Here is a 26,832-nt window from a genome sequence, read left to right on the forward strand (position 1 = left end):
TCACAGCTCCGGGGTTGTCACCAGCTTGGCTGGCCGTCTGCACTAATACAATTGGCTGTATTAGAGGGTGGGAGAAGCTGGCGGGGTGGGTCCGGGTCGTTGTAAACAGCGACTCCTACAGTTCGGTCGGGGCGCCTGCTAAGCGCGGATTGGACTTGAGGGGGATAGTGTGGTCCTCCCACACGCTACGCCCTCTCAATGCGAATCCGCGCTGCCAGGTGAAAAGAAGCGGTGATTGGCTGGACCGTGTGTCGGAGGAAGCACGTGGTAGCCTCCACTCTCCCAGATGATCTGACTGTGGGGGGTAAGTGCGCAGCGACCAGGAAGGGGCTGGGAATTGGCATACGACTAACATTGGGATGGGAGAAAATCGGAGGAAAAATGGAGGGGGAAAAAGACCAATAATAAAAAAAAAAAAAAAAAAAAAAAAAAAAGGAGCAACACTATTGAGAAATGTAGTTAAGCTATGTGGCGTTGCCCCACGGAGCTCCCGTGCTGTACTCTAGTAACGTCAGCGGCCCGCCTCCCAACACGGACAGTGACTGACAAGGGGCACTGGTTCCGCCTCATTAAAACAAACGCGCAAATAGCAATTAATCGCGCCCGTCAAAATCATTGCATTAATTTTAATTATCGCAGCAATTAATCTATTTATTGCTTATCGCGGCAGGCCTATACAAAATAAAACATTTGAGTGGGTTATCTTATTCTCATATCTAACTCTAGTTCTCCACATATTGTCTAATTTGCGTGAAATTTGAAACTTTCGCATCAATTTGAAATGACTGACTGAGTGTCCAGGCACCCCACTAACACCACTGCATATGTTGGTAACCAGGAGCAAGGGTGGACTGACCCACTGTTACTGCTACTTCTACTACTATTACTACTAGCACTATAATACTACTGCTTTTGTTGCCTAGGAAACCAGGAACGAGGATGGAACGACCCGCCACAGTTCTCATATGGCCTCCAGGCGTCTCACAGCAACAAGAAAAACCTCAGCAAGAGAGTACCAGTACCTCAATATACTACAGGTAGTAATACTACTACTGTTATTACTGTACCAGTATCTCAATATACTACAGGTAGTAATACTACTATTGTTATTACTGTACCAGTACCAAAATATACTACAGGTAGTAATACTACTACTGTTATTACTGTACCAGTACCTCAATATACTACAGTTAGTAATACTACTACTGTTATTACTGTACCAGTACCTCAATATACTACAGGTAGTAATACTACTACTGTTATTACTGTACCAGTACCTCAATATACTACAGGTAGTAATATTATTACTGTTATTACTGTACCAGTACCTCAATATACTACAGGTAGTACTATTACTACTACTATCACTACTACTACTACTACTACTACTACTACTACTACTACTACTACTACTACTACTACTACTACTACTACTACTACTACTACTACTACTACTACTAGTAGTACTACTACTACTATTGTTACTGCTGTTAACATTGTTGATACTATTACTGCTAGTAATTTTTCTTTTATAAATCGACTATACTTTGACTACTGTTATTACTACTACTGCTAATACTAGTGTGAATACTGCATATGTATGTATCTTTCAAGTGATTTACTGCCATCACTGCTATTAATACTTAATGTACTTTTGCAGTACTAGTTACTACAAATCAACACAAGGTTCTGTGGGGGTGTACTTCCACTAATAATAATAATAATATAATACCAAGCCAATATATATACCGTACTGTGGGAAGTTGAAGGAAGAGGCGATACAATAATGCGCGTGACAGGTCCTTCAGTGACTTCCTACTTTATTCATTCACAGAATCAACACCGTACACACACCTCCACTCCCCTATATCTCCTCCCCTGTGACGCGTCAACTTTGGCGTGAGAGACTCCCTTAATGTGACACCACACAGGCCCCCCCCGAACACCCAGAGTAGACATACCCTGCAACCCCAACCCATACCAAAAAAAAACCCAAAGTACTCAGCCCCTCGTAGGAGGCCTGACTACCCGACCATAACGACTGCGCTTAACAGTCAGGGGGGAAGGGCACGAGCCGGTGGCCGTCCGCGCCGGCGGCGAGGCTGGACTGGGGGAGAGTCCGGGGCTGCTGCTGGGGTAGAGGCAGACACGGGCCGCGAAATTGCGGCAGGAGTGGGGTTGGGTGGACGGCCGCGCCGTCGGGGCTGAGCCAGCTCCACCGGCCCGTCCGGGGCCACGTGTGCAGGCTTCAAACGGTCCACCGATATCCGCTCCTGAAGCCCCCCTCTGTCCACCATAAAGCTCTTGGGTCCCGCTTCCAGGACCCGGAAGGGCCCATCGTACGGAGCCTGGAGTGGAGATCGGTGGGCATCGCGGCGGATGAACACGTACGGGGCTGACATCAAGTCCTTGGGGATGTAGGACAGGGGAAAACAGTGATGTGCGGGCACGGGAGCGAAAGTGCTGGCGGCGTCTCGGATGGCCAAGCGATGAGTCGCAGCTGACCAGGGGGCTGTGGCACCTGGGAGGAACTCCCCAGGGACTCTCAGCGGCTGACCCAACACGAGCTCAGCCGAAGATGACTGCAGATCCTCCTTTGGGGCCGAGCGCAGGCCTAGCATGACCCACGGCAAACGGTCAACCCAATTACTGTCCGTAAGAGCCGCCCGGAGAGCCGCCTTCATAGTGCGGTGGAAACGCTCACAGAGACCATTTGCCTGCGGGTTGTATGCCACGGTGCGGTGGAGTTTCACCCCCAAACTCTCCGCCACGGCGCTCCACAGCTCTGACGTGAACTGGGGCCCTCTGTCCGAAGTTAGATCTGCAGGGGTACCGAAACGGGCCAGCCAGGTGGAGATGAACGCCCGAGCCACGTCCGCCGATGTAGTGGACGACAGGGGCACAGCCTCCGGCCACCTGGTGGTCCTGTCCACCATGGTCAGCAGGTGAGTGAACCCCTGGGAGGGGGGCAGCGGGCCCACCAGGTCCACGTTAACGTGATCAAAACGTCTCTCCGGGATGAGAAATGGCCCCAGCGGGGCCTTAGTGTGCCGATGCACCTTGGCGCGCTGGCACGCTACACAAGAGGCAGCCCACCCCTTGACGTCCTTCCTGAGGCCCGGCCAGACGAACCTAGCCCCCACCAGCTTAACTGATGCCTTCACCCCCGGGTGCGACAAAGCATGTATAGCATCGTAAATGCGGCGGCGCCAGCCAGCGGGGACCATCGGGCGAGGTCGGCCTGTGGAGACATCGCAGAGGAGCGTGGCCTTACTGTCCTGGAACACCACATCCTCCAGTCTCAGTCCTGTCGTGGCCGTCCTGAATGCCTGGATGTCCATGTCCGTGCACTGGTCAACTGCCATGGCTGCTTAGTCCACACCCAGGTGCACAGTGTTGACCCGCACTCTGGAGAGGCAGTCAGCCACCAGGTTGTCCTTGCCCGCCACATGCTACAGGTCCGTGGTGAATTCCGAAATGGCGGACAGTTGGCGCTGCTGCCGTGCCGACCATGGTTCCGTGGTCTTAGCCATGGCAAAGGTCAGAGGCTTGTGGTCCACGAAAGCGGTGAACTCCCGGCCCTCCAACAGGAACCTAAAATGACGTGTGGCGAGGAAAAGGGCCAGCAGCTCCCTGTCAAACGTGCTGTATTTCCTCTCGTTGTCCCGCATTGTCCTGCTGAAAAAGGCCAGAGGCTGCCAGGCGCCGGCCACCCACTGATCACACACCGCCCCCACAGCATAGTCCGAGGCATCGGTCGTGAGGGCTATTGGAGCGGCCGGGTACGGGTGTGCCAGCATAGTAGCGTTAGCGAGAGCAGCCTTAGCACTATCAAACGCCTGGACCCTCTCAGGGGACCAGTCCACCTCCTGATTGTCCTTCTTGCCCCTTAGTGCCTCGTACAGGGGGTGCATCAAGAGAGCCGCTCCTGGTATGAATCGGTTATAAAAATGTACCATACCGAGGAACTCCTGTAGGGGCTTGATGGTGCGAGGATGTGGGAAGGCAGTGATCGCCTCCACCTTGGTGGGCAGAGGCACAGCTCCCTGTGAAGAGATGTGATGGCCCAGGAAGTCTATGTCTGGCCGGCCGAACTGACACTTGGCTGGGTTAACAATCAGCCCATGTTCATTCAGCCGCTGAAACAGCTGTCAGAGGTGCAAACAATGCTCCTCAGCAGATGTGCTGGCCACCAGGATGTCGTCTAAATACACAAACAAAAATGACAACCCTCGCAGCACAGAGTCCATTAACCGCTGGAAGGTCTGCGCTGCCCCCTTGAGTCCGAAAGGCATCCTTAAAAACTCAAAGTCCAAACGGGGTAATAACGGCGGTCTTGGGCACGTCTCTGGGATGGACTGGCACCTGGTGGTAGCCCCGCACCAAATCCACCTTGGAGAAAATGGTGGTCCCGGCCAGGTGAACAGAAAAGTCCTGGATGTGCGGGACAGGGTAGCGGTCATGATCCGTGGCACTATTGAGGCGCCGGAAATCTCCACACGGGCGCCACTTCCCATCAGCCTTCGGAACCATATGCAAAGGCGAGGCCCACAGGCTGTCGGAGCGCCGCACAATGCCGAGCTGCTCCATTGTGTCAAACTCCCCTTTAGCGATGGCCAGTTTAGCGGCGTCAAGGCGGCGTGCACGCGCGAAAACTGGCGGACTGGCCGTGGGCATATAATGCTCCACCCCATGTTTTGCGACCATAGCCGAAAACGTGGGCACAGTCAGAGCGGGGAAATCAGCGAGGAGCCGCCCCCCCCCCCCCCCCCCCCCCCCCCCCCCCCCAGAGTGCAGGGGTAAGTGGCAAATGACACAGCGTCAATTAAGCGACGGTTCGCCACATCCACGAAGTCTATGAGCACATAAAAAATCCGCGCCCAGTATAGGCATTGACACAGAAGCAAATACAAAATCCCAATTAAAAGCATGTCCATTGAAACAAACAGTCACTGACCTGGTGCAGAAGGTGCGAATCGGAGTTCCATTGGCGGCGTCCAGCGGGGGGCCGTGACTGCCACTCAAGCCGTCCGCAGCTGAAGCTGGCAGGATACTCCGCTGGGCTCCCGAATCCACCAGCAAGTGCCTACTGGACAACGTGTCCTCAATGAACAGCAGCCTCGTTGTGTTGCCAGCACTCACAGCTGTTAATGAGCGCCGGCTCTGGCATTTCCCTGGCCGGAAAAAGAGCAAGGCTGCTCACATCGCCTGGCTTTGGCACCATAACGCCGATGAAAAAAGTTCATTCTCCCTCCGGCGATCTGATACCGCAGCTCCTGTCATCTCCCCCGCCGGCAGCGCAGCGTTAACGTTAACACTGTAGTGGCGGGTTGCCAGCAATATTCTGTCAGCCTCTTCTGCCATCCCCCGATAATCCTTGGCTCTCACGAGCCGCGAGCTAGCCAAGGCAGTGCGTACTGGAGGTGGAAGCTGACGCAGAAATAACTGTATAAACAAAAATGATGCGTCACCTGAGCCGAGCAACGCCAACATGTTCTCCATGAGCTCGGTTGGTTTACTGTCACCTAAACCGTTCAGTGACAACAGGCGCTCCGCCCGCTCCGTATCTGACAGCTGAAACAGCCGTAACAGCTGTTGTTTGAGAGCGGCGTATTTCCCCATGGCTGGCGGCTCTTGTAAAAATCCCATGACGCGACGGGTGGTTTGTGCATCCAATGCAGCGACGACATGATAGTATTTTGTGTCGTCCACTGTGACACCTTGCAGATGGAATTGAGCCTCGACATGTTGGAACCATGGGTCCGGGTCGTGCTGCCAAAACTCTGGCAACTTGACAGACACCGCAGCTGCCACAGCCGCGGGCCGAACAGCGTTTTCTTCGTTATCACTCATAATAATAATAACAATAATAATAATAATCCAACGATCAGGGTCACCAATGTGGGAAGTTGAAGGAAGAGGCGATACAATAATGCGCGTGACAGGTCCTTCAGTGACTTCCTACTTTATTCATTCACAGAATCAACACCGTACACACACCTCCACTCCCCTATATCTCCTCCCCTGTGACGCGTCAACTTTGGCGTGAGAGACTACCTTAATGTGACACCACAGTACTTTATTTGTATAGCACTTTTCATACAGAAGTTGCAGTTCAAAGTGCTTCACAACAGTAAAAAATATAGGCATAAGCGAGCATGAGCAAGGTAAGGTAAATCACAGTGTTTCACATTAGGACCTAGTATCCCAATAGGTTCTCTGTTTACAGTTTCATTCAGTACAAAAATAGTTTAAAATGATTCGGTTTAGAAATAGACTAAGAATTATAAAATGGAACAGACATACAACAGGGTATTTAACATAGAACAGTGATAAAATAGTTCAATTTTGGATTACAACAGAGCAGTGCTCTTCAATATTCAAGGGGCTTTCACAATTATTACATTTGGTAGTAATAATGGCACAGTCTTAAATTCATCAGCAGGTATACTAAGGTGTCCTCCATCTGATTGGTCTACAGGTTCTGGAGCTCCGCCCCCTGGTGCCTCTCGTCCCCCTTCTTCAGCCCCACCCACACTTCCTCTCTCTGGCTTAACTCCGCCCCCTCGTACCACAAACCTGCTTCCTCCTCCAGGCATAGCCACGCCCCCACAACGTCAGCCAATGATTGGTCAGGAAGTTGTGGAGGCCGGTGGCCAGCAGGAGGGCGAGCCAGAGTTTGAGAATGTGGGCTCTGCTCTGAGAGAAGCCTTGAGCATCTGCAGGAAGTCTGTTAAAGTAAGTAAGTAATAATAATAATAGTTATTGACTATTTTACTACCTTGAGCACCTGCAGGCAGTCTGTTAACACTTTCACGGCCAACCATGTATATATATATATACGTGTTTGCTCGCCAACCGTTCAGGGCCAAAAAACATATATACGTTTTTGGATCGTTTTTGCTTTTTTCTATTTTAATATTCTATTCAATGTCACGGACCTGTATGTTGCTGTTAACACATCCAGTGCCAGCCATTAGACTGGGCCCGCTGTTAGGCCAGCTTTCCATTACAAACGTTCACTGTGCGTCACGTTGTTTGTAGAGCTAATCCTATATTTTATATTATAGCTATGGATCCAATATCATTGTCAATTGACAGTAAGAACCTTCCGTTCAATATGCCATAAAGAAATAATTTTTCCATCGATACTGTTAGATCCTGATCAATCTGGCCAGTATCACGTCTTCGTCTGTTTGGCTCTCCATCCAATTCCTCTGCGTTGTGTCGTTTTAATGGTCCTGACATCTCCGACACTGGCTGATAAGATCCTTATCTCTCCCCGTTAGTACAATCCGCAAACCATAATAATTCTCCACCTTCGTAAGAATTCGACACCTTGACACGTGACAGCGTAATACCTTATAAGGAGAAGCGTTGTTTATTCAATAAACAGAATGTTATGGTTTGTAACCGACCCCAATCGCACAACACAAGACAGGTATGAGAGTAAGCCAAGAACTGGGCATTTATTGAAACACACAGAAAACGGCACTGTCCCTTTAAGGGAGAACACAAATTACTGGAAAACAAGAAATGGGAAAAAGGCACAGTGCCTTTAGGAGGCGAGCTGGCTAAGGGGAAGGCTAAGGGAACAGGACCAGGGCAAGGGACAAGGGCAGGAACAGGGAGGACTAGGAGGACTGGACGGGATGACTAGGAGGACTAGGAGGACTGGACGGACTGGACAGGGAGGACTAGAGAGGGGAAACAGGGACAGAGGCCCGCGGAGGCGGGCTGGGGACAGGGAGGGCTAGAAGGACTGGACAGGGAGGACTAGGAGGACTAGAGAGTGGAAAACAGACAAAGACTGGGATACAAGCATTAGAAGAATGTTGCTGCTCTGCAGCTTCTCCCGGGAAGGTTCGTCTGAGGAATCAGACAGTGACGTCAGAGCCGCTCTGCAGAATCCTCTCGGCAGCTCTCCGAGGTGGTAACGGGACAGAGAGGGAGAGAGAGAGCGGGTTAGCTCAGAGTACAGTTGGGAACAGAGCAGGTGACAGGAGAAGTGACTTGTCCCAAAACAGAGTAATCCAAGTGACTGAATCTTCGGTGTAAATACACACTGTGAGTAATGTCCCAACAACAATCCACGTGATTGAATCTTCGGTGCAAATACACACAGTGAGCGAAGTCCCAATAATAATCCAGGTGATAATATCTTCGGTGTGAATACACACAGTAAGCGATGTCCCAATAATAATCCAGGTGATAATATCTTCGGTGTGAATACACACAGTGAGCAAAGTTCAAGCAAATATTATCCCAAATGAACAATCCAAAAAGCAGGCACAGGGTGAGTGACAGTCTGAACAAAAAGCAGGATCTCTTCAGTCTTTAACACACACGAAAAATGATAGGGTCAAAAGACAGTCTTGCAAACTCACCCAGGCGCTGTGCGTAAAGAGAGCAGGATCAAACAGGGCGAGCGCGTCGCTACGGGGAACGGGTTGTCCAAGCGGAGGTCTGGGTGGTGCGCGTCTGTTTGGAGTACGCGCCGGTACGGAGAGCGCATCTGGCGCGGAGGTCTGAGTGGTGCGCGTCTAGAGTGCGTCAGGATGCGCGTCTGGATGCGCGTCTGGAGTGAAGAGCGCGTCAGGCTCGGAGGTCTGGATGAGCGTCTGGAGTGCGTCTGGATGCGCGTCTGGAGTGAAGAGCGCGTCAGGCTCGGAGGTCTGGATGAGCGTCTGGAGTGCGTCTGGATGCGCGTCTGGAGTGAAGAGCGCGTCAGGCTCGGAGGTCTGGATGGTGCGTCTGGAGTGCTTCTGGATGCGCGTCTGGATGCGCGTCTGGAGTGAAGAGCGCGTCAGGCTCGGAGGTCTGGATGGTGCGCGTCAGCTTGGAGTACGCGCCGGTACGGAGAGCGCATCTGCTGCGCGGAGGTCTGGAGTGGAACACCGGAATACCTCCCGTAGAGGTTTAGAGAGCGCAGTACGGTGTCTCCTTCCAGGCAAACGGCGACAGGTGGCGAAGGCTTGAGCGCATCTGGCGCGGAGGTCTGGGGTGGAACACTGGAATACCTCCCGTAGAGAATTAGGGAGCGCAGTACAATCTCTCCCTCCAGGCAACGGCGACAGGTGGCCAAAGCTTGCACCTCGTCTCACGCCGGAGATAAAACAGCATACAGGCAGAAACAGAACTCCCGTAGGAGCCTATAGACAGAGTACCTCCCGAAGTAGTTAGGTGATAGAGATATGATACGGAACGACCCGACAAGGCCAGAGGGGAAGAGCGAGGTACTTAAAGGATAACTCCACTATTTGGGGAAATTAGCTTATTTAACATCTTCCCTGGAGTTAGACAAGAAGATGCATACCTTTTTTGTCTCTGTGCGTGCATTTTAGCTTTGGGAATAGATGCTCCGTTAGCATAGCTTAGCTTCATCACTGGAAGTGAGGCAGGACAGTAGCCTTACAGTGTATTGCAAGGTCTGACATTGACCAAACTTGATATGCATGACCTTGGTGGGCTCTAGGTCAACTCCTGAAAAGGGGGTCAATGTCAGACTTTGCAATCAAAAGTTAGGGGGCTAATAACCCTTGCCATAATTTCAGTGCGCCCCTAACTTTTGATTGCAAGGTCTGACATTGACCCCCTTTTCAGGAGTTGACCTAGAGCCCACCAAGGTCATGCATATCAAGTTTGGTCAATGTCAGACCTTGCAATACACTGTAAGGCACTGTAAGGCTACTGTCCTGCCTCACTTCCAGTGATGAAGCTAAGCTATGCTAACGGAGCATCTATTCCCAAAGCTAAAATGCACGCACAGAGACAAAAAAGGTATGCATCTTCTTGTCTAACTCCAGGGAAGATGTTAAATAAGCTAATTTCCCAAAATAGTGGAGTTATCCTTTAAAGCCCAAAGGGGTGCTAATTAGGATACACATCAGGTGCGTGAAGGTAATTGATACTTTAACTAGAAGTGTGTGTTCGGCACCAGACCAATCAAACACATCATGACAGGTAGTCCAAGGGTGTGGCTGCTGAAGAGCAAACGAGAGTAAAACGAACGCGAGGGTGGGGGCTAGTGAGGTGAGGAGAACAGGGAATTAAAGGTCAAGGGAAAGGCGAACCTCACAGTACTCCCCCCTCCACGGGAGCCACCGGGCGACCCAAAAACACAGACAGAGGGGCAGGGGAAAAAAAAAACAAGGCAACAAACAAAAAGTACTGGGCCATGCCAGCAGGGGAAGCTACCACAAAAGTGGGGCTAGCAAAGGAACAGGGTAGCTGAGGGGTAACCAGGGTAGCAGAAGGGTAACTAGAGGAGCTGAGGGGTAACTAGAGGAGCTGAGGGGTAACAAGAGGAGCTGAGGGGTAACTAGAGGAGCTGAGGGGTAACTATGAGGAGCACCGGGAAGGGGCTAGCAGAGGAAAAGGGTAGCTGCCAGGGCACAGATAGCTACAGGGCCTATGCTAGCTGTACTGCTACATTAACAAAGAGGCTGCGCTAGCTGCCGGAGCTAGGCTAGCAGACAGGGCTGGAACAGGGGCACTGGAGAGGGGAACAGGGAAGGGGCTAGCAGAGGGAAAGGGTAGCTGCCAGGGCACTGATAGCTACAGGGCCTATGCTAGCTGTACTGCTACATTAACATAGAGGCTGCGCTAGCTGCCGGAGCTAGGCTAGCAGACAGGGCTGGAACAGGGGCACTGGAGAGGGGAACAGGGAAGGGGCTAGCAGAGGGAAAGGGTAGCTGCCAGGGCACTGATAGCTACAGGGCCTATGCTAGCTGTACTGCTACATTAACATAGAGGCTGCGCTAGCTGCCGGAGCTAGGCTGGCAGACAGGGCTGGACCAGCATGAGAGAACAAGCTAGCTGGAAGGACAGTCCTAGCTGTGGGGAACTGACCTTGCTAGCTGAAGGGGCAGTCCTAGCAGTGAGAGAAAACTGACCTTGCTAGCTGAAGGGGCAGTCCTAGCAGTGGGAGCAAACTGACCTTGCTAGCTGAAGGGGCAGTCCTAGCAGTGGGAGAAAACTGACCTTGCTAGCTGAAGGGGCAGTCCTAGCAGTGGGAGAAAACTGACCTTGCTAGCTGAAGGGGCAGTCCTAGCAGTGGGGCAAACTGACCTTGCTAGCTGAAGCGGCAGTCCTAGCAGTGGGAGAAAACTGACCTTGCTAGCTGAAAGGGCAGTCCTAGCAGTGGGAAAACTGACCTTGCTAGCTGAAAGGGCAGTCCTAGCAGTGGGAAAACTGACCTTGCTAGCTGAAAGGGCAGTCCTAGCAGTGGGAGAAAACTGACCTTGCTAGCTGAAAGGGCAGTCCTAGCAGTGGGAAAAACTGACCTTGCTAGCTGAAAGGGCAGTCCTAGCAGTGGGAAAACTGGCCTTGCTAGCTGAAAGGGCAGTCCTAGCAGTGGGAGAAAACTGACCTTGCTAGCTGAAAGGGCAGTCCTAGCAGTGGGAAAAACTGACCTTGCTAGCTGAAAGGGCAGTCCTAGCAGTGGGAAAAAACTGACCTTGCTAGCTGAAAGGGCAGTCCTAGCAGTGGGAGAAAACTGACCTTGCTAGCTGAAAGGGCAGTCCTAGCAGTGGGAGAAAACTGACCTTGCTAGCTGAAAGGGCAGTCCTAGCAGTGGGAAAAACTGACCTTGCTAGCTGAAAGGGCAGTCCTAGCAGTGGGAAAACTGCACAAAAAGTGGAGGCCATGCAGAGGGACCGGGTTAGCTGCCTGGGCATGGCTAGCTACAGGGCCTATGCTAGTTGCAAGGGCTGCATTAACATAGAGGCTGTGCTAACAGCCGGGGCTAAGCTAGCAGACTGGGGCCATGCAGAGGGACTGGGTTAGCTGCCTGGGCATGGCTAGCTACAGGGCCTATGCCAGCAGCAAGGGCTGCATTAACATAGAGGCTGTGCTAGCAGCCGGGGCAAAGCTAGCAGACTGGGGCCATGCTGGTAGTAGAGGCCTAACAAGCTGCAGGGGAGCTAACGAGGCTAACAGGGAAGCAAACAGGGGAGTCAACAGGCTAACAGGGGAGCTAACAGGGCTAACAAAAAAAAAGGCAAACTCAACATACACCGTCTGTGCTGGCTGGGGTCGTCGATTGGTCGGGTCGTACTGTTATGGTTTGTAACCGACCCCAATCGCACAACACAAGACAGGTATGAGAGTAAGCCAAGAACTGGGCATTTATTGAAACACACAGAAAACGGCACTGTCCCTTTAAGGGAGAACACAAATTACTGGAAAACAAGAAATGGGAAAAAGGCACAGTGCCTTTAGGAGGCGAGCTGGCTAAGGGGAAGGCTAAGGGAACAGGACCAGGGCAAGGGACAAGGGCAGGAACAGGGAGGACTAGGAGGACTGGACGGGATGACTAGGAGGACTAGGAGGACTGGACAGGGAGGGCTAGGAGGATTAGAGATGGGAAAACAGGGACAGAGGCTCGCGGAGGCGGGCTGGGGAGAGGGAGGACTGGAAGGACTAGACAGGGAGGACTAGGATGACTAGGAGGACTGGAAGGACTGGACAGGGAGGACTAGGAGGACTGGACGGACTGGACAGGGAGGACTAGAGAGGGGAAACAGGGACAGAGGCCCGCGGAGGCGGGCTGGGGACAGGGAGGACTAGGAGGGCTAGAAGGACTGGACAGGGAGGACTAGGAGGACTAGAGAGTGGAAAACAGACAAAGACTGGGATACAAGCATTAGAAGAATGTTGCTGCTCTGCAGCTTCTCCCGGGAAGGTTCGTCTGAGGAATCAGACAGTGACGTCAGAGCCGCTCTGCAGAATCCTCTCGGCAGCTCTCCGAGGTGGTAACGGGACAGAGAGGGAGAGAGAGAGCGGGTTAGCTCAGAGTACAGTTGGGAACAGAGCAGGTGACAGGAGAAGTGACTTGTCCCAAAACAGAGTAATCCAAGTGACTGAATCTTCGGTGTAAATACACACTGTGAGTAATGTCCCAACAACAATCCACGTGATTGAATCTTCGGTGCAAATACACACAGTGAGCGAAGTCCCAATAATAATCCAGGTGATAATATCTTCGGTGTGAATACACACAGTAAGCGATGTCCCAATAATAATCCAGGTGATAATATCTTCGGTGTGAATACACACAGTGAGCAAAGTTCAAGCAAATATTATCCCAAATGAACAATCCAAAAAGCAGGCACAGGGTGAGTGACAGTCTGAACAAAAAGCAGGATCTCTTCAGTGTTTAACACACACGAAAAATGATAGGGTCAAAAGACAGTCTTGCAAACTCACCCAGGCGCTGTGCGTAAAGAGAGCAGGATCAAACAGGGCGAGCGCGTCGCTACGGGGAACGGGTTGTCCAAGCGGAGGTCTGGGTGGTGCGCGTCTGTTTGGAGTACGCGCCGGTACGGAGAGCGCATCTGGCGCGGAGGTCTGAGTGGTGCGCGTCTAGAGTGCGTCAGGATGCGCATCTGGATGCGCGTCTGGAGTGAAGAGCGCGTCAGGCTCGGAGGTCTGGATGAGCGTCTGGATGCGCGTCTGGATGCGCGTCTGGAGTGAAGAGCGAGTCAGGCTCGGAGGTCTGGATGAGCGTCTGGAGTGCGTCTGGATGCGCGTCTGGATGCGCGTCTGGAGTGAAGAGCGCGTCAGGCTCTGAGGTCTGGATGGTGCGTCTGGAGTGCGTCTGGATGCGCGTCTGGATGCGCGTCTGGAGTGAAGAGCGCGTCAGGCTCGGAGGTCTGGATGGTGCGCGTCAGCTTGGAGTACGCGCCGGTACGGAGAGCGCATCTGCTGCGCGGAGGTCTGGAGTGGAACACCGGAATACCTCCCGTAGAGGTTTAGAGAGCGCAGTACGGTGTCTCCTTCCAGGCAAACGGCGACAGGTGGCGAAGGCTTGAGCGCATCTGGCGCGGAGGTCTGGGGTGGAACACTGGAATACCTCCCGTAGAGAATTAGGGAGCGCAGTACAATCTCTCCCTCCAGGCAACGGCGACAGGTGGCCAAAGCTTGCACCTCGTCTCACGCCGGAGATAAAACAGCATACAGGCAGAAACAGAACTCCCGTAGGAGCCTATAGACAGAGTACCTCCCGAAGGAGTTAGGTGATAGAGATATGATACGGAACGACCCGACAAGGCCAGAGGGGAAGAGCGAGGTACTTAAAGCCCAAAGGGGTGCTAATTAGGATACACATCAGGTGCGTGAAGGTAATTGATACTTTAACTAGAAGTGTGTGTTCGGCACCAGACCAATCAAACACATCATGACAGGTAGTCCAAGGGTGTGGCTGCTGAAGAGCAAACGAGAGTAAAACGAACGCGAGGGTGGGGGCTAGTGAGGTGAGGAGAACAGGGAATTAAAGGTCAAGGGAAAGGCGAACCTCACACAGAACCTCATAATCAGATGTTATCAAATGTATCAAATTGTATCGTCCTTGCTATTCAGTCCAATGGTGATCAGGCCTGGTCGTTAGCCAAGACCATCCTCGTGGTAGCCGAAGCTAATGATGATGTGGCATCCTTCCTCCCCCCCCCCCCCCCCCCCCTCTGTGATGAGAGGAGAGAGTCTCTTGGTCTCTTCCCTCCTGTGGGATTTGTTTCTTTGGTCTGCCTTACACGCGGAAACACCGTTCGACTTATAGATCTTCGTCGTAGCAACGACGGCCCACCCCTTTCTGGTTGTCATTTGCCGCGCTGTCATGACAACTGCTAAATGCGAATGAAAGAGGATATCCCTATTGAGTACAATGCCACAACCCGCAAGTCGCTATGACAAACGGTTCAAGAGATACACAAAGGGGGTGTGGCCTAAGGGGGTGTGGTCTAAGGATCGGGTGAGTGGTCAACATTGACCAATGAAAGAGGATATCCCTACTGAGTACAATGCCACAACCCGCAAGTCTCTACGACTCAGAGGGAGCTGTCAATCAACTCAGTACTGCTACACAGAGGGGCCATGAAGGGTTAACTCCCTGAGAGGTCATTGCCAGGTCAGCTGTACTGAGTTGATTGACAGCTCCCTCTGAGTCATGCACACCTGCTTACCACTAATTAGGCTGATGCAATGACATGCACTTTGGTGGCAATGTATTTCAATGAGGGCTGACGCATTCCTTCAGTCTCACGATGATTAAAAGAAAACTATAAGAGATTAAGCTTATTCCTTTTAACACTTTCAGTGCCAGCCATAACGTTGATTAATGTCCTTGAGTGCAGTGCCATCATCCACTTCAATGATAGCGTTAAAAACGCATAATCTATGTTTGAAATTATGGCTGTGTCTAATCTGCCCGTCGCTTATCAATGACTTGTTTGCAGTCAACATTGTCGAAACGGATTGTTTTTTAATTGGTTCATATCCTTTTTATAGCATTTCGAAAAGCTATCATTTTCTCAAAAATTTCCGGAAAATAGAAAGATTCCCTCATAAACGGCATTTATTGGAATATTCTCGAATACACTAGACACGTTGTCATTTGTCGGCCTATTTATGAATCGTTTTCAAATAAATGCTAGATTATCGATAGTATATGTGTACTTATGCACGCTATAGAAGCGAGCTGAGAAATCGATTCTCATTTCCTCAACAGCACACACACATACACATACGGGACACGCTGTTATCTCAGTGAATACAGCTCTGATTATCCTAAAACTGGTAACATAGACTCCTTACCTTAGATCAGATGTTCTCCAAAAAGATTATTCCAATTCCTGATCGCCATTCCAAATATCGATCGCGTTTATTGATTGATTATTGTCTGCTGTAAATATATATTCCAGGCTGCTTTCCATCTCGCGATCACTTCCATGTTCATCAGATCCCTCGCTAGCATAGTGGAGCGAGGAGGCTCCCCCTCCACAGATCCACCAGTATAATCGAATGGCCTGCAGTTACACAGGGATAGACGATAGGGGGGCGATATTTTCCCATCGGAGCTCCTAGAGGGGCTGCTGTACCAACGGGAGACTCGGTTGATGAAATATGAATTCAGATCGCTAATAAAAAAATCAAACGACAATTCGCGTCATCGGCACTCAACAGGGGGCATGAAAAGACGACATAACACGTTGCTGGCACTCAAAGTGTTAATGTGAGCGCGAACCCCAATGAAGGGTTCTGTGCGATATTGTGTAATTCCGTCGACAATTGTGGCCTGGGTGGCGATCGGGAAACAAGGGGGGAAACGCAAGAGTGAAGAACCCATTGGTGTCTATGTGGAGCATAACTTTCAAACAAATGGTCATAAGTTGAGATAGAAATGTCCAATTCCATTTATTTTTCTTTTGTGAGCGAGGGGACAGGCATGTCATCGTCTTGATATGTTGTTTTTATATCTACGTCCAAAATTGAGATCACTGTCGCAATTTACCCAAGGTGATGGTAAAAAAATAAATGCAGCTCCTACACTCTTAATTCGCCATTCATTCCCTGTATGTGGTGCAAAAGCTCTGGGAGGAGTTTGCGGACAAAAATCGGCGGAATAAAGAATAATAGTAAAGAATAGTATTCGATACATAAAAAAATCCCCCATTGAACAAAACTTATTACAGTGCACAATAAGCTTTTCTGTAAGTGTTATTTATGAATGTGTGAATACTGTCTGTATTACACACAGAGGGAACTGTCTGACCACTTTAAAACTAAGTACAGAATATAAAATACTTCCAAATAAACTTTCATGATTATGAATATGTAGGCTACATGTCAAAAGGGCATTTTCCTAATGTAATCTACTTGCAAAGATGTGTTATAATATAGCCTAGTACTATTCTTACTATATTAAACTTTGGATTCATCTTTTGTGGTGGCTCAACATTATTCACACACGGAACTATGTGTTGGGGATAAGGGTTCCGCACAATGTTTGTTACATTGCTGTCGGCAAACTAGCTCAGAGTGTCAACAGAGTGTTGACGTTAAGTTGATGTTAGCTGCTAGCTGGCTACCCGAATCCACAACAGCCAGGCAGCCAACAGTACAAAATACAGTCTCAGCCAATCACATCGATTTGTACAGTTAGTTAGCTCCACTCCATTGCGAATTAAAATATAGCCACTAGCCAGCCAGCACAGCCCGTATTAGCAAGCTACAGTTGCTAGGTAGCTAACGTTAGCCAGCCGAAGATCGGTAGCTAGCTAACGTTAGCCACAGCTGCAAAAACTAATTTCAATTATGTTATGAGCTATCAGTAGCTAGCCAGCTAGATAACATTAGACACCGCCTCGTGTATTAAACTAAAGTGAATAGTTTACTGGGCCATTGTTTAATGCTTCAGTGGTGTTAAAAGAGGAGCTGCGCGCTTGCTATCTTCGGTGCAAATGAGACGGGTCTGTGACAAAACGGGTCTGTGAGGGGGAGGGCACTGCGAGCAGCGTGTGTGTGCGTCAAAATCGGTCGCAATTTCTAGCCCTGTTACATAATTTCATGGTGCTGTAAAAACATACGGATTCAATGTCCCTGATGACATCACTGGTGGCCATATTCAAACTCATTTACTTTAAATCAGTGGTTCCCAAAGTGGGGGTCGCAAGCCGCCGTGGGGGGGTCGCCAGATTTCCCAACCCCCCCACCCAAATTAGCCTAGCCTGTAATAATCCCCCCCAGAAAAATCTACTTTGCATTTGATATATTGCAAATATATGCCATCACACACACTGGCATTTAAAGGGTTAGAATTATAAAATGAATGTGGTGTTATGATCAGGGCTGAAGTTGAATAAAAGATTGTATTATTTTCAATCTGACATTACAAAAAAATAGAAAATCCATCAAAATCAGTGTTGTTGCTAATCATACAGCTAGCCTGTTTTTTAACAATAATTTGTGATGCCATCACAAACACTGGCATTTAAAGGGTACAAAAAAAAATCCTGCACCAGAATGCAGGAAATTAAGTCTTTGTAACAAAAAATGTCATTGTGGGGGACCCCCAGTCAGACCCCCGCTTAAAAAGTGGCCTGACTGGGGCTATATTTCGCACTATATTTCCTGGCCTGAATGATTTCCCCAGTCCGGCCCTGGTTAAAAGCCTCCAATGCTTATTAGTGTGTGTGCGTTTGAACGTTTGCATGTTTCAACCATACATTTCCATAATATTTTTTTATAATAATTAAATTATCTTTATAATTATTAAATTTTTTTTACCTCCTATAAAAGTGCACCTTTAACACATTGAGTGCCACGCCCCTTCCGGGAAGTGACCCCTTCCTTGCTGTCCATTAACCCCATGTAAACGTAGTTGTAGTTTGTAGAGCTAAATCTATATTTTATAGTATAGCTATGGGTCTAATAACGCTGTCGAGTCTCAGTGAGTTGCTTCTGGTCAACGTGCAAAAAAACAGATTATTTTTTCATCCGTACATTTCCGTTTTGAATATGAATATAGTTTGGTTGCTTCTGAGTAATTCCAGGGAAAATACGCGAAAACAGCGTTTTTGTGTAATTCAATAAACACGTCATTTTTCGCCTGATCATCGGATCGTCCTGAAATCAACGCTAGATTATCATTATTATCCTTCCTCGTGAATACATGAAATGTGCCCTGGAGCGCGGCGCTCCCCCCCCTCCCCTCCTGCAACCCAACGGCAAACAGCCATACACATAAAACACAGATAGCTTCAATCGCGGTAGAAATAAATATCAGATCAACGCAAGCTTTCATATATAGTGTCCTTACCTGGTCTCTGATGTAATGCAAAAAAAAGAATCCAATAATCTCATCGCCATTCCAGTCATCCACAGCAATCCTTTCTCCAACATTGTTGGGCATTGCACTTTAACGGGCGGGCGGGGTCAGTAGTCCAAACCATCCCTACAAGCGTGTGTTTTGCCGGAGTGTTTAGGACCCGCCCCCATGCCGTAGCTCGGTAGAGAAAAGAAACAAACCCGTTTCTAACGGGGTGCAATAATGGCCGAAGGCGTTAGAGGGCGGTATATGCCAGCTCAGACACACTCAGAACAGTATGCACAAGGTGCCCCGCTGAATTATGAATGGCAATGGCGAATAAAAGAAATACCGTGAGAAAAACGTAGATCTACGTTTCCGGCACTCAACGATCGGTCAACAGAAACGTAGTTATTTTTCGGCAACCAAATGGTTAAGACTTGTGTAGCTCCCATGATGAACTGCAGGAAGTGAGAAGGACTTGGCTAGTCTCCTTTTTGAAGGGAGGTCTCTGACCTAACTCACCCTGTGACCTTTGACTTCTTTGCAGAAGCAAGTGTGTGATGATGTGGAAAAGCGCCTTCGTCTATTGGAGGAGAGCTGGAGGGCGGGGCGACTCTCGCTGGTTGTACGGCGACTCATGGATACCCTGAGCCAAGGTCACTCTCTGTTGGCCTGTCAATCATTCTGTCTGTCCATCAATCATTCTGTCTGTCCGTCTATCATTATGTCTGTCCGTCTATCATTCTGTCTGTCCATCTATCATTCTGTCTGTTCATCCATCATTCTGTCTTTCCGTCTATCATTCTGTCTGTCCGTCTATTATTCTTTCTGTTCGTCTATCATTCTTTCTGTTCGTCTATCATTCTTTCTGTCCGTCTATCATTCTGTCTGTCTGTCTATCATTATGTCTGTCCGTCTATCATTCTGTCTGTCTGTCTATCATTCTGTCTGTCTGTCCATCTATCATTCTGTATGTCCATGTATCATTCTGTCTGTCTGTCTATCATTCTGTCTGTCTAGATTAGATTAGATTAAAATGTAAAGTACAGTACAACGAAAATAAGTTGGCATCTAACCGGAGTGTAACAGTAAAGTGCATTAACAATATACAATGTAAATGTAAAAAAATGCTAAACTGATGTATGTACAGTATATTTATGTACAGTGATAGATAGGGTTTGGTACCGCTCACATTTGAACCGATACCGGTACCTAATGGTAAATTTGTTCGATACTTTACTCCCTCTGTAATAACAAAAATGTTATTTCAGTTGTAAGTCTAAACTTCAGAATTTCAACATTGTTATCACACAACACACCACACAAACTAAAACCCCTCCCTACCTCCCTCTCCCAAACCGTTCCTTCAAAAAAAAATTTTATGTTGCATGATCATGTATACATTTATTATGTATTATTTATGTTTAAATATCAGTCCTTGTCCTGAGTGTACATATCTGTTTAATTGACTATGTCCGAAACAGTATCTATATTTATTTTGTGGTGTACTCGCTGTAGTTTATATATTCAACAGACCTACACTTTGACTACTTATACGTAGCTTTGTGCAATATGTATATTATTTACATTCAACAAACTTATATTTTGTCTATTTATACATAGCTTTGTGCAATAGGTATATTGTTTATATTCAACAGACCTATATTTTGACTAATTAGCTTTGTGCAATATGTATATTGTTTACATTCAACAGACCTATATTTTGACTACTTATATGTATATATGTGCAATACGTCTGGCATATATGTGTACAGTTTGACCTTGTGCTCATCTCATATTGCAACGAAAAACTCCAATAAACAAAGTTTTGAATTTTTTTTTATATATATCAACATTATCTAGCCATCCTCAGTAAATACTATCAAACTCCTCTGACCTCATCTGGTCTTTCCAAAGACCCATTGCTCACAGAGTTTTCAGTGCACATAGAAACAGCGCGACCCGCGAGAGGAGTTGTCACAGGGCTGTCGAACGCAGGGCTGAAAAGCTTGATATCATAGCTTCTACAATTGAAGGTCTGTACTGAAATGTGGCACCGATTGATCTAACGTGAATCGGTACTCGGTAGTACCCACCTAATTCAGTCAGTACCCTTAAAAGTAAATAGTTATTAACTGTTATACTACCTTGAGTGCCAGAAGGCAGTCTATTAAAGTAAGTAATGATAATAATAATGTAATTATAATAATAATAATAACAAGGAGATTGTTATTGATTGTTTTATTACTTTGAGCACCTGCAGGTGGTCTATACAAGTAAGTAATACAAATAATAATAATAATTGCTTGCAGAGTTTTCAGTGCACATAGAAACAGCGTGACTCGCGAGAGGAGTTGTCACAGGGCTATCAAACGCAGGGCTGAATAGCTTGATGTCATAGCTTCTAAAATTGAAGGTCCGTGCTGGTCTGTGTCTATTATGAAATGACAATAGCTAGTTATTGAAGGTCCGTGCTGGTCTGTGTCTATGACAATTGCACTTCATTCGAATTCGGTTTATTTTCTAACTGGGTCTTCAGCTCTCAAGGTACCGAAACGTAGCACCGATTGATCTAACGTGAATCGGTACTCGGTAGTACCCATCTAATTCGATCGGTACCCTTAAAAGTAGAGAGTTCGGTACCCAACCCTAGTGATACAGGTATACTATGGTAGTAAGCTATACTGGCCAGTGGTATTGGCATAAAAATGTGATATCGGAAAATATCGGTTTTCAATTTTTTTTTCTTTTCTTTTTTTTACATTTATTTAACCTTTATTTACCCAGGCAAGCAAGTAAGAACAAATTATTATTTTATTTATTGTCAAAGTATGCATAATGTTGTGTTAATTACACGACAAGAGATATGTAATGTTAATTACCTGAAATTATTCTGTTTTTTTGGGGGGGGGGAACCCTGCATATATCGGTATCGGTTGATATATGATATATATATATATATGATATATCGGTTGATTGATATCGGTATCGGAAATTAAGAGTTGGACAATATCGGTATATTGGTATCGGTAAAAAAGCCAATATCGAGCATCCCTAATATATGCAGATAGTGGTTTCAAGTCCTGTGATCAATAGATCACTAAAGCAACAAATATTGGTTTCAAGTCCTGTGATCAATAGATCACATGGGCGGCTGAGTGGTGCAGTGGGCAAGGCGCTCGGCACTAACGCAGGATATGCTGGTATCTAGCCCAGCTCTCTGCGTTGCTACCGGCTTGGCCGGTCGTTCATACTAACACAATTGGCAGTGTTAGAGGGTGGGAAAGCCGGTGGGTGGGGATTGGACGTTGTGGACAGCGACTCCTACAGGTCGGTTGGTGCGCCTGTACAGCAGAATCAGGAAGTATCGGGGGCAGCGTGAGCCTCCCACGCGTTACTCCTCGCCACTGAGAGATCGCGCTGTTCAGGTGAAAAGATGCGACAGCTGCCTCCTCGTGTACCGGAGGGGACACGTGATGCAAGGCTTGGTCCTCACTGCAGCCGACCAGTGGGAGGCATAGTCTAGCAACGTTCGAGACAGGGGAGGGGATAATTGGCGAGGCGAAATTGGGATGGGAGAAAAAATTGAAAATAAGGAGAAAAAGTGGATAAAAAAAAAATAGATCACTAAAGCAACAAATATTGGTTTCAAGTCCCGTGATCAATAATCACTAAAGCAACACATAGTGGTTTCAAGTCCTGTGATCAACAGATCACTAAAGCAACATAATAGGGTTCAAGGCCCTGTGGGTTCAAGTCCCTGTGATTGGTAAATCACTAAAGCTAAATTGGATATGCATATGCTTCATGTGTTAATTTGTGACTACCGGTACTCTTTTTAATTGGGATGTGGGTGAGTTAAAGTTTTAAACTGTGTGGATGTCAAACAGGGAAGAAAGTGGGTAAAACGGTTTTAAACTGTTAAACAGTAATTCAGCATTATTTTATTCTGTTTAGAGCAATACGTTGCTCTGTTGAGCCATCTAGACTAATTATATAAGCACTGTGAATATTGTACTGTACATGAGGGCTAATTTATTTTATTGAACTATTTTATTGCAATACACTATTGCATCATTTTACTCTGTCTATTCTATTTTACTAACTATTTTATTGCACTACACTATTGCACTATTTTACTCTGTCTATTCTATTTAGTCTATTCTATTTTACTCTTTTTATTATTGTCTATTTTAAAACTGCCATAGAATCAAATAGGGGTGGGAATCACCAGAGGCCTCACGATACGATACTATCACGATACTTGAGTCACGATACGATAGTATTGCGATACTAAATATATTGCGATATGCTGAGTATTGCGATATTAATATTGCGATGTATTACCTTTTTTCAACTGCAAAGTAAAACTGTGTCAACATGTTTTATCTAATAAAATAAAGTTCAGTCTGTTCATCTCACTTCAATAATTTTTATTGCAGAACATGGTATTTTCTCAAGCAGACAGATGTAAACATTGTAATCTGTGTTGCATGTACCTGACAAACTGTTTGTATTACAGTCATATTCCAACTTAACTGAATGCACATGTGTGCGTGTGTGGACTACTGTACTATTACAGGTATTGAAATGAACAATGCAACTTCCTTATACAAAAAAAAAGAAATACAATTAAAAAAAAAAAAATTATGAATAATTAAATATCGATACTTGCCGTCCCTGTATCGATACAGTATCGCCACGCAAAGTATCGCGATACTACTACGTATCGATTTTTTCCCCCACCCCTAGAATCAAACCATAAACAAGGTGGCTTATTGGGATGTTGGAGCCTAATGTGAAAAACAATGTGATTTTTACGTCTGTACTTTATGTGCAATTTTTTTTTCTTCAACTTTATGAAAATGGTTGTCTTTTTTGCTGCTGTGAAGCACTTTGAGCTGCAATTCTTGTATGAAAGGTGCTATACGGACTTCCGGTTTAGACACAGACAGGATGGCGGTGTGAGGTGAGAGCTCCCGTTCCAAAATAGAAAAAAAGCCCCTCAACGGCTAAATTTACCCCCCAAAATAAAGTAAACAAACGAAATAAAGAGGGCAGAAATTACCGCTAGGAAAAGAGGAAAGAAACGAACACAGCAAAACTTGCGAAATGAAAATCTGCGAAGTCGAAGCTGTTCCCCAGCTAAAGATAGCTACGATGACGACGAGGATGACGCAGCAGACTGGGCCATGATACTCAGAGAAATAAGAGAATTTAGAAGAGATAACAAGAAACAGCTCGACGATATCAAGGAGGAATTGAAGAAAACAAACAAGAGTGGACGTGGTTGAGGGGCGAATTATGCAAACAGAAGAGAGTATGGCAAAAGAAAGGTTTGACCTTGCGGGGGATGCGAGTAAACCTAGACAACGACTACACGCCACGTATTCTCCAAAAATGAAAAGAATACACAGAGGTGAGGAGGATCCTGAAGGCCCAAGACATTTACTTCCAAACGTTATTCCTAGCCCGCCTGAGAGTGAGGTACGACGAAGAAACTGTGATCTACGAGACGGCGAGGGAGGCTGCATAAGACATGGCTAAGAGGGACCTCCCCATCAGTCCAGTCAAGGCACCGGAGACACTGATGGAACAGCTGAAGCAGACGACATGGCAGACAACGGGAAGGCGAACAAGGTGAAACGGCCCAACATCCAGAAACGAAGCAAGTTACAAAAAGAAATTGCAAAGCTACAAGAGGGACACACCTGCAAACGAAGAATCAGAGCAGAAGAATCAGTAAGACAAAGAGAGGTGGTCAGCCTATTAACACATTGAGTGCCACGCCCCTTCCGGGAAGTGACCCCTTCCTTGTCGTCCATTAACCCAATGTAAACGTAGTTGTAGTTTGTAGAGCTAAACCTATATTTTATAGCAGTGGTCACCAACCTTTTTAAGCCCAAGATCACTTATATTTTTTTTGGTGAAGGCAAGATCTACCTATTGAAGCGTTGAGAGAGAAAGACAGCCAAGATTGTACTTTAAACTAAATTACTTTTATCTGCCTGTATTCTAATTACATGCAATGCTTTGGTCCAACATTAAAACGTCAACGTAGAACTGTAATATGTACTTTCTCAGTCAGTGCTAAGTGCAGTCATCTTATGCAGCATCACTTTTCACATCAAAACAAAAGTAGAACTGTAATGTGGACTCTCATATTATTAACATTAGAAAATGCTAATTGTAAATATGCTTGTCAAAGTAGAACTGTCATATGTACTTTCTCAGTCAGTGCTAAGTGCAGTAATCTTATGCAGCATCACTTTTCACATCAAAACAAAAGTAGAACTGTAATGTGGACTCTCAGGGAAAGATACAAAAAAAATTAAAAATCTTTTTCAGGGAAAGATCTACAGGGAAGGTCTCAAAGATCAAGATCGACGGGTTGGTGACCACTGTTTTATAGTATAGCTATGGGTCTAATAACGCCGTCGAGTCTCAGTGAGTTGCTTCTGGTCAACGTGCAAAAAACTGATTATTTTTTCATCCGTACATTTCCGTTTTGAATATGAATATAGTTTGGTTGCTTCTGAGTAATTCCAGGGAAGATACGCAAAAACAGCGTCTTTGTGTAATTCAATAAACACGTCATTTTTCGCCTGATCATCGGATCTTTCTGAAATCAACGTTAGATCATAATTATTATCCTTCCTCGTGCAAGCATGCAATGTGGTTTCGACCGGCACGCCCCCCCCCCCCCCCCCCTCCTGCAACCCAACGGCAAACAGCCATACACATAAAACGCAGATAGCTTCAATCGCCGTAGAAATAAATATCAGATCAACGCAAGCTTTCATATATAGTTTCCTTACCTGGTCTCTGATGTAATGCAAAAAAAAGAATCCAAATATCTGATCGCCATTCCAGTTATCCACAGCGATCCTGTCTCCGATGTTTTTGGGCATTGCACTTCAACGGGCGGGCAGGGTCAGTAGTCCAAACCATCCCTACAAGCGTGTGTTTTGCCTGAGTGTTTAGGACCCGCCCCCATGCCGCAGCTCGGTAGAGAGAAGAAACTAACCCGTTTCTAACGGGGTGCAATAATGGCCAAAGGCGTTAGAGGGCGGTATAAGACCGTCTGCCAGCTCAGACACATTCAGTACAGCATGCACAAGGTGCCCCTCTGAATTATGAATGGCACTAGCGAATAAAATAAATACCGTCAGAAAAAACGTAGATCTACGTTTCCGGCACTCAACGATCGGGCGACAGAAACATAGTTCTACGTTTTCGGCAACCAAGTGGTTAACATAATGAAAATGATATAACATGACACGAAAATTATACGATTTGAAATGATATGAATATGATAGTATAAATGTTATTCCATAGCTATGATAATGATTGGATTAAGGGTAAGGAAGTAAATACATAATTGGGTACAAAAGAAATAAACAGGATCATAGTAGAAGAATAAGTAAAGATAAGATTAAGAATAATAGGAGGATAATTAAGGGGTAAAGGGCAAGCTAAGCGGGTATGTACTTCACATTTTAGAAATGACCGAGAACTGAGAAGAAATGAAACCCCTAGCGGTCTAAATAAGATACAAATAAGAACAGGGAAATGAACGGACTATGGATCTCCCTGACATTGTTTTCCTCAAGGGTTCCCTCTATCGACAGCGAGAAGAGGGATTCCCCTTGGAGCCTCTTATAGGCTCGTGGAGGGTCACATAAGTGACCTACCTTGCTAGTCACAAAAGTTGACTTTACTAAATTTACTTTATTTACTTCTCTCTCCTTTTATTTTGGGTTCAGTGTAAAGTTTTTTCTTTTTTTTTGGCATGCTAGCGTCGAGGTAGGCTCCTATGTACATAACGGGATAATCACATGTCATAACCTGTAACCGGTAAAAATAGTATCCTTTAACGTCAACGGTATACTTAACCCGATAAAAAGGAAGAAGATATTATCAAAACTAAAAAAAGAGAGGATACAAATAGCATACCTACAGGAATCCCACCTTACCGAAATCGATCATGCTAAACTGAACAAACTGGGGTATAAACATGTATATTCGTCCTCATACGGCAAGGGACATAGAAGGGGGTAGCCATTTTCATTTGAAAGGCTGTGACATACGAACACATATTAGAACAAACGGATAAAGAAGGCAGATTTATAATGATAATAGGCAAAATAGACGTCACCCTAGTAAGTTTATTAATCTATACGCTCCCCCAGGGAGTGACTGGACGTTTTACAAACAGATACTCGACCTAATGGCCACAAAGACCC

The 26,832-nt window shown here is 46.8% G+C and overlaps 1 protein-coding gene across 1 annotated transcript in view; it reads left to right on the forward strand.

Annotated features, from left to right (window-relative positions):
- Window positions 1-26,832, forward strand: part of sra1 (steroid receptor RNA activator 1) — a 39,182-nt gene that overhangs the window by 4,548 nt on the left and 7,802 nt on the right. The window contains exons 2-4 of the mRNA XM_084320691.1: window positions 924-1,037; window positions 6,482-6,738; window positions 19,134-19,242. Coding sequence (XP_084176817.1) covers window positions 924-1,037; window positions 6,482-6,738; window positions 19,134-19,242 — 480 coding nt within the window. The remainder of the gene's footprint in view (window positions 1-923; window positions 1,038-6,481; window positions 6,739-19,133; window positions 19,243-26,832) is intronic.

Source organism: Notolepis coatsorum (genome assembly GCF_963971535.1).
Source record: "Notolepis coatsorum genome assembly, chromosome: 8".
NCBI lineage: Eukaryota > Metazoa > Chordata > Actinopteri > Aulopiformes > Paralepididae > Notolepis > Notolepis coatsorum.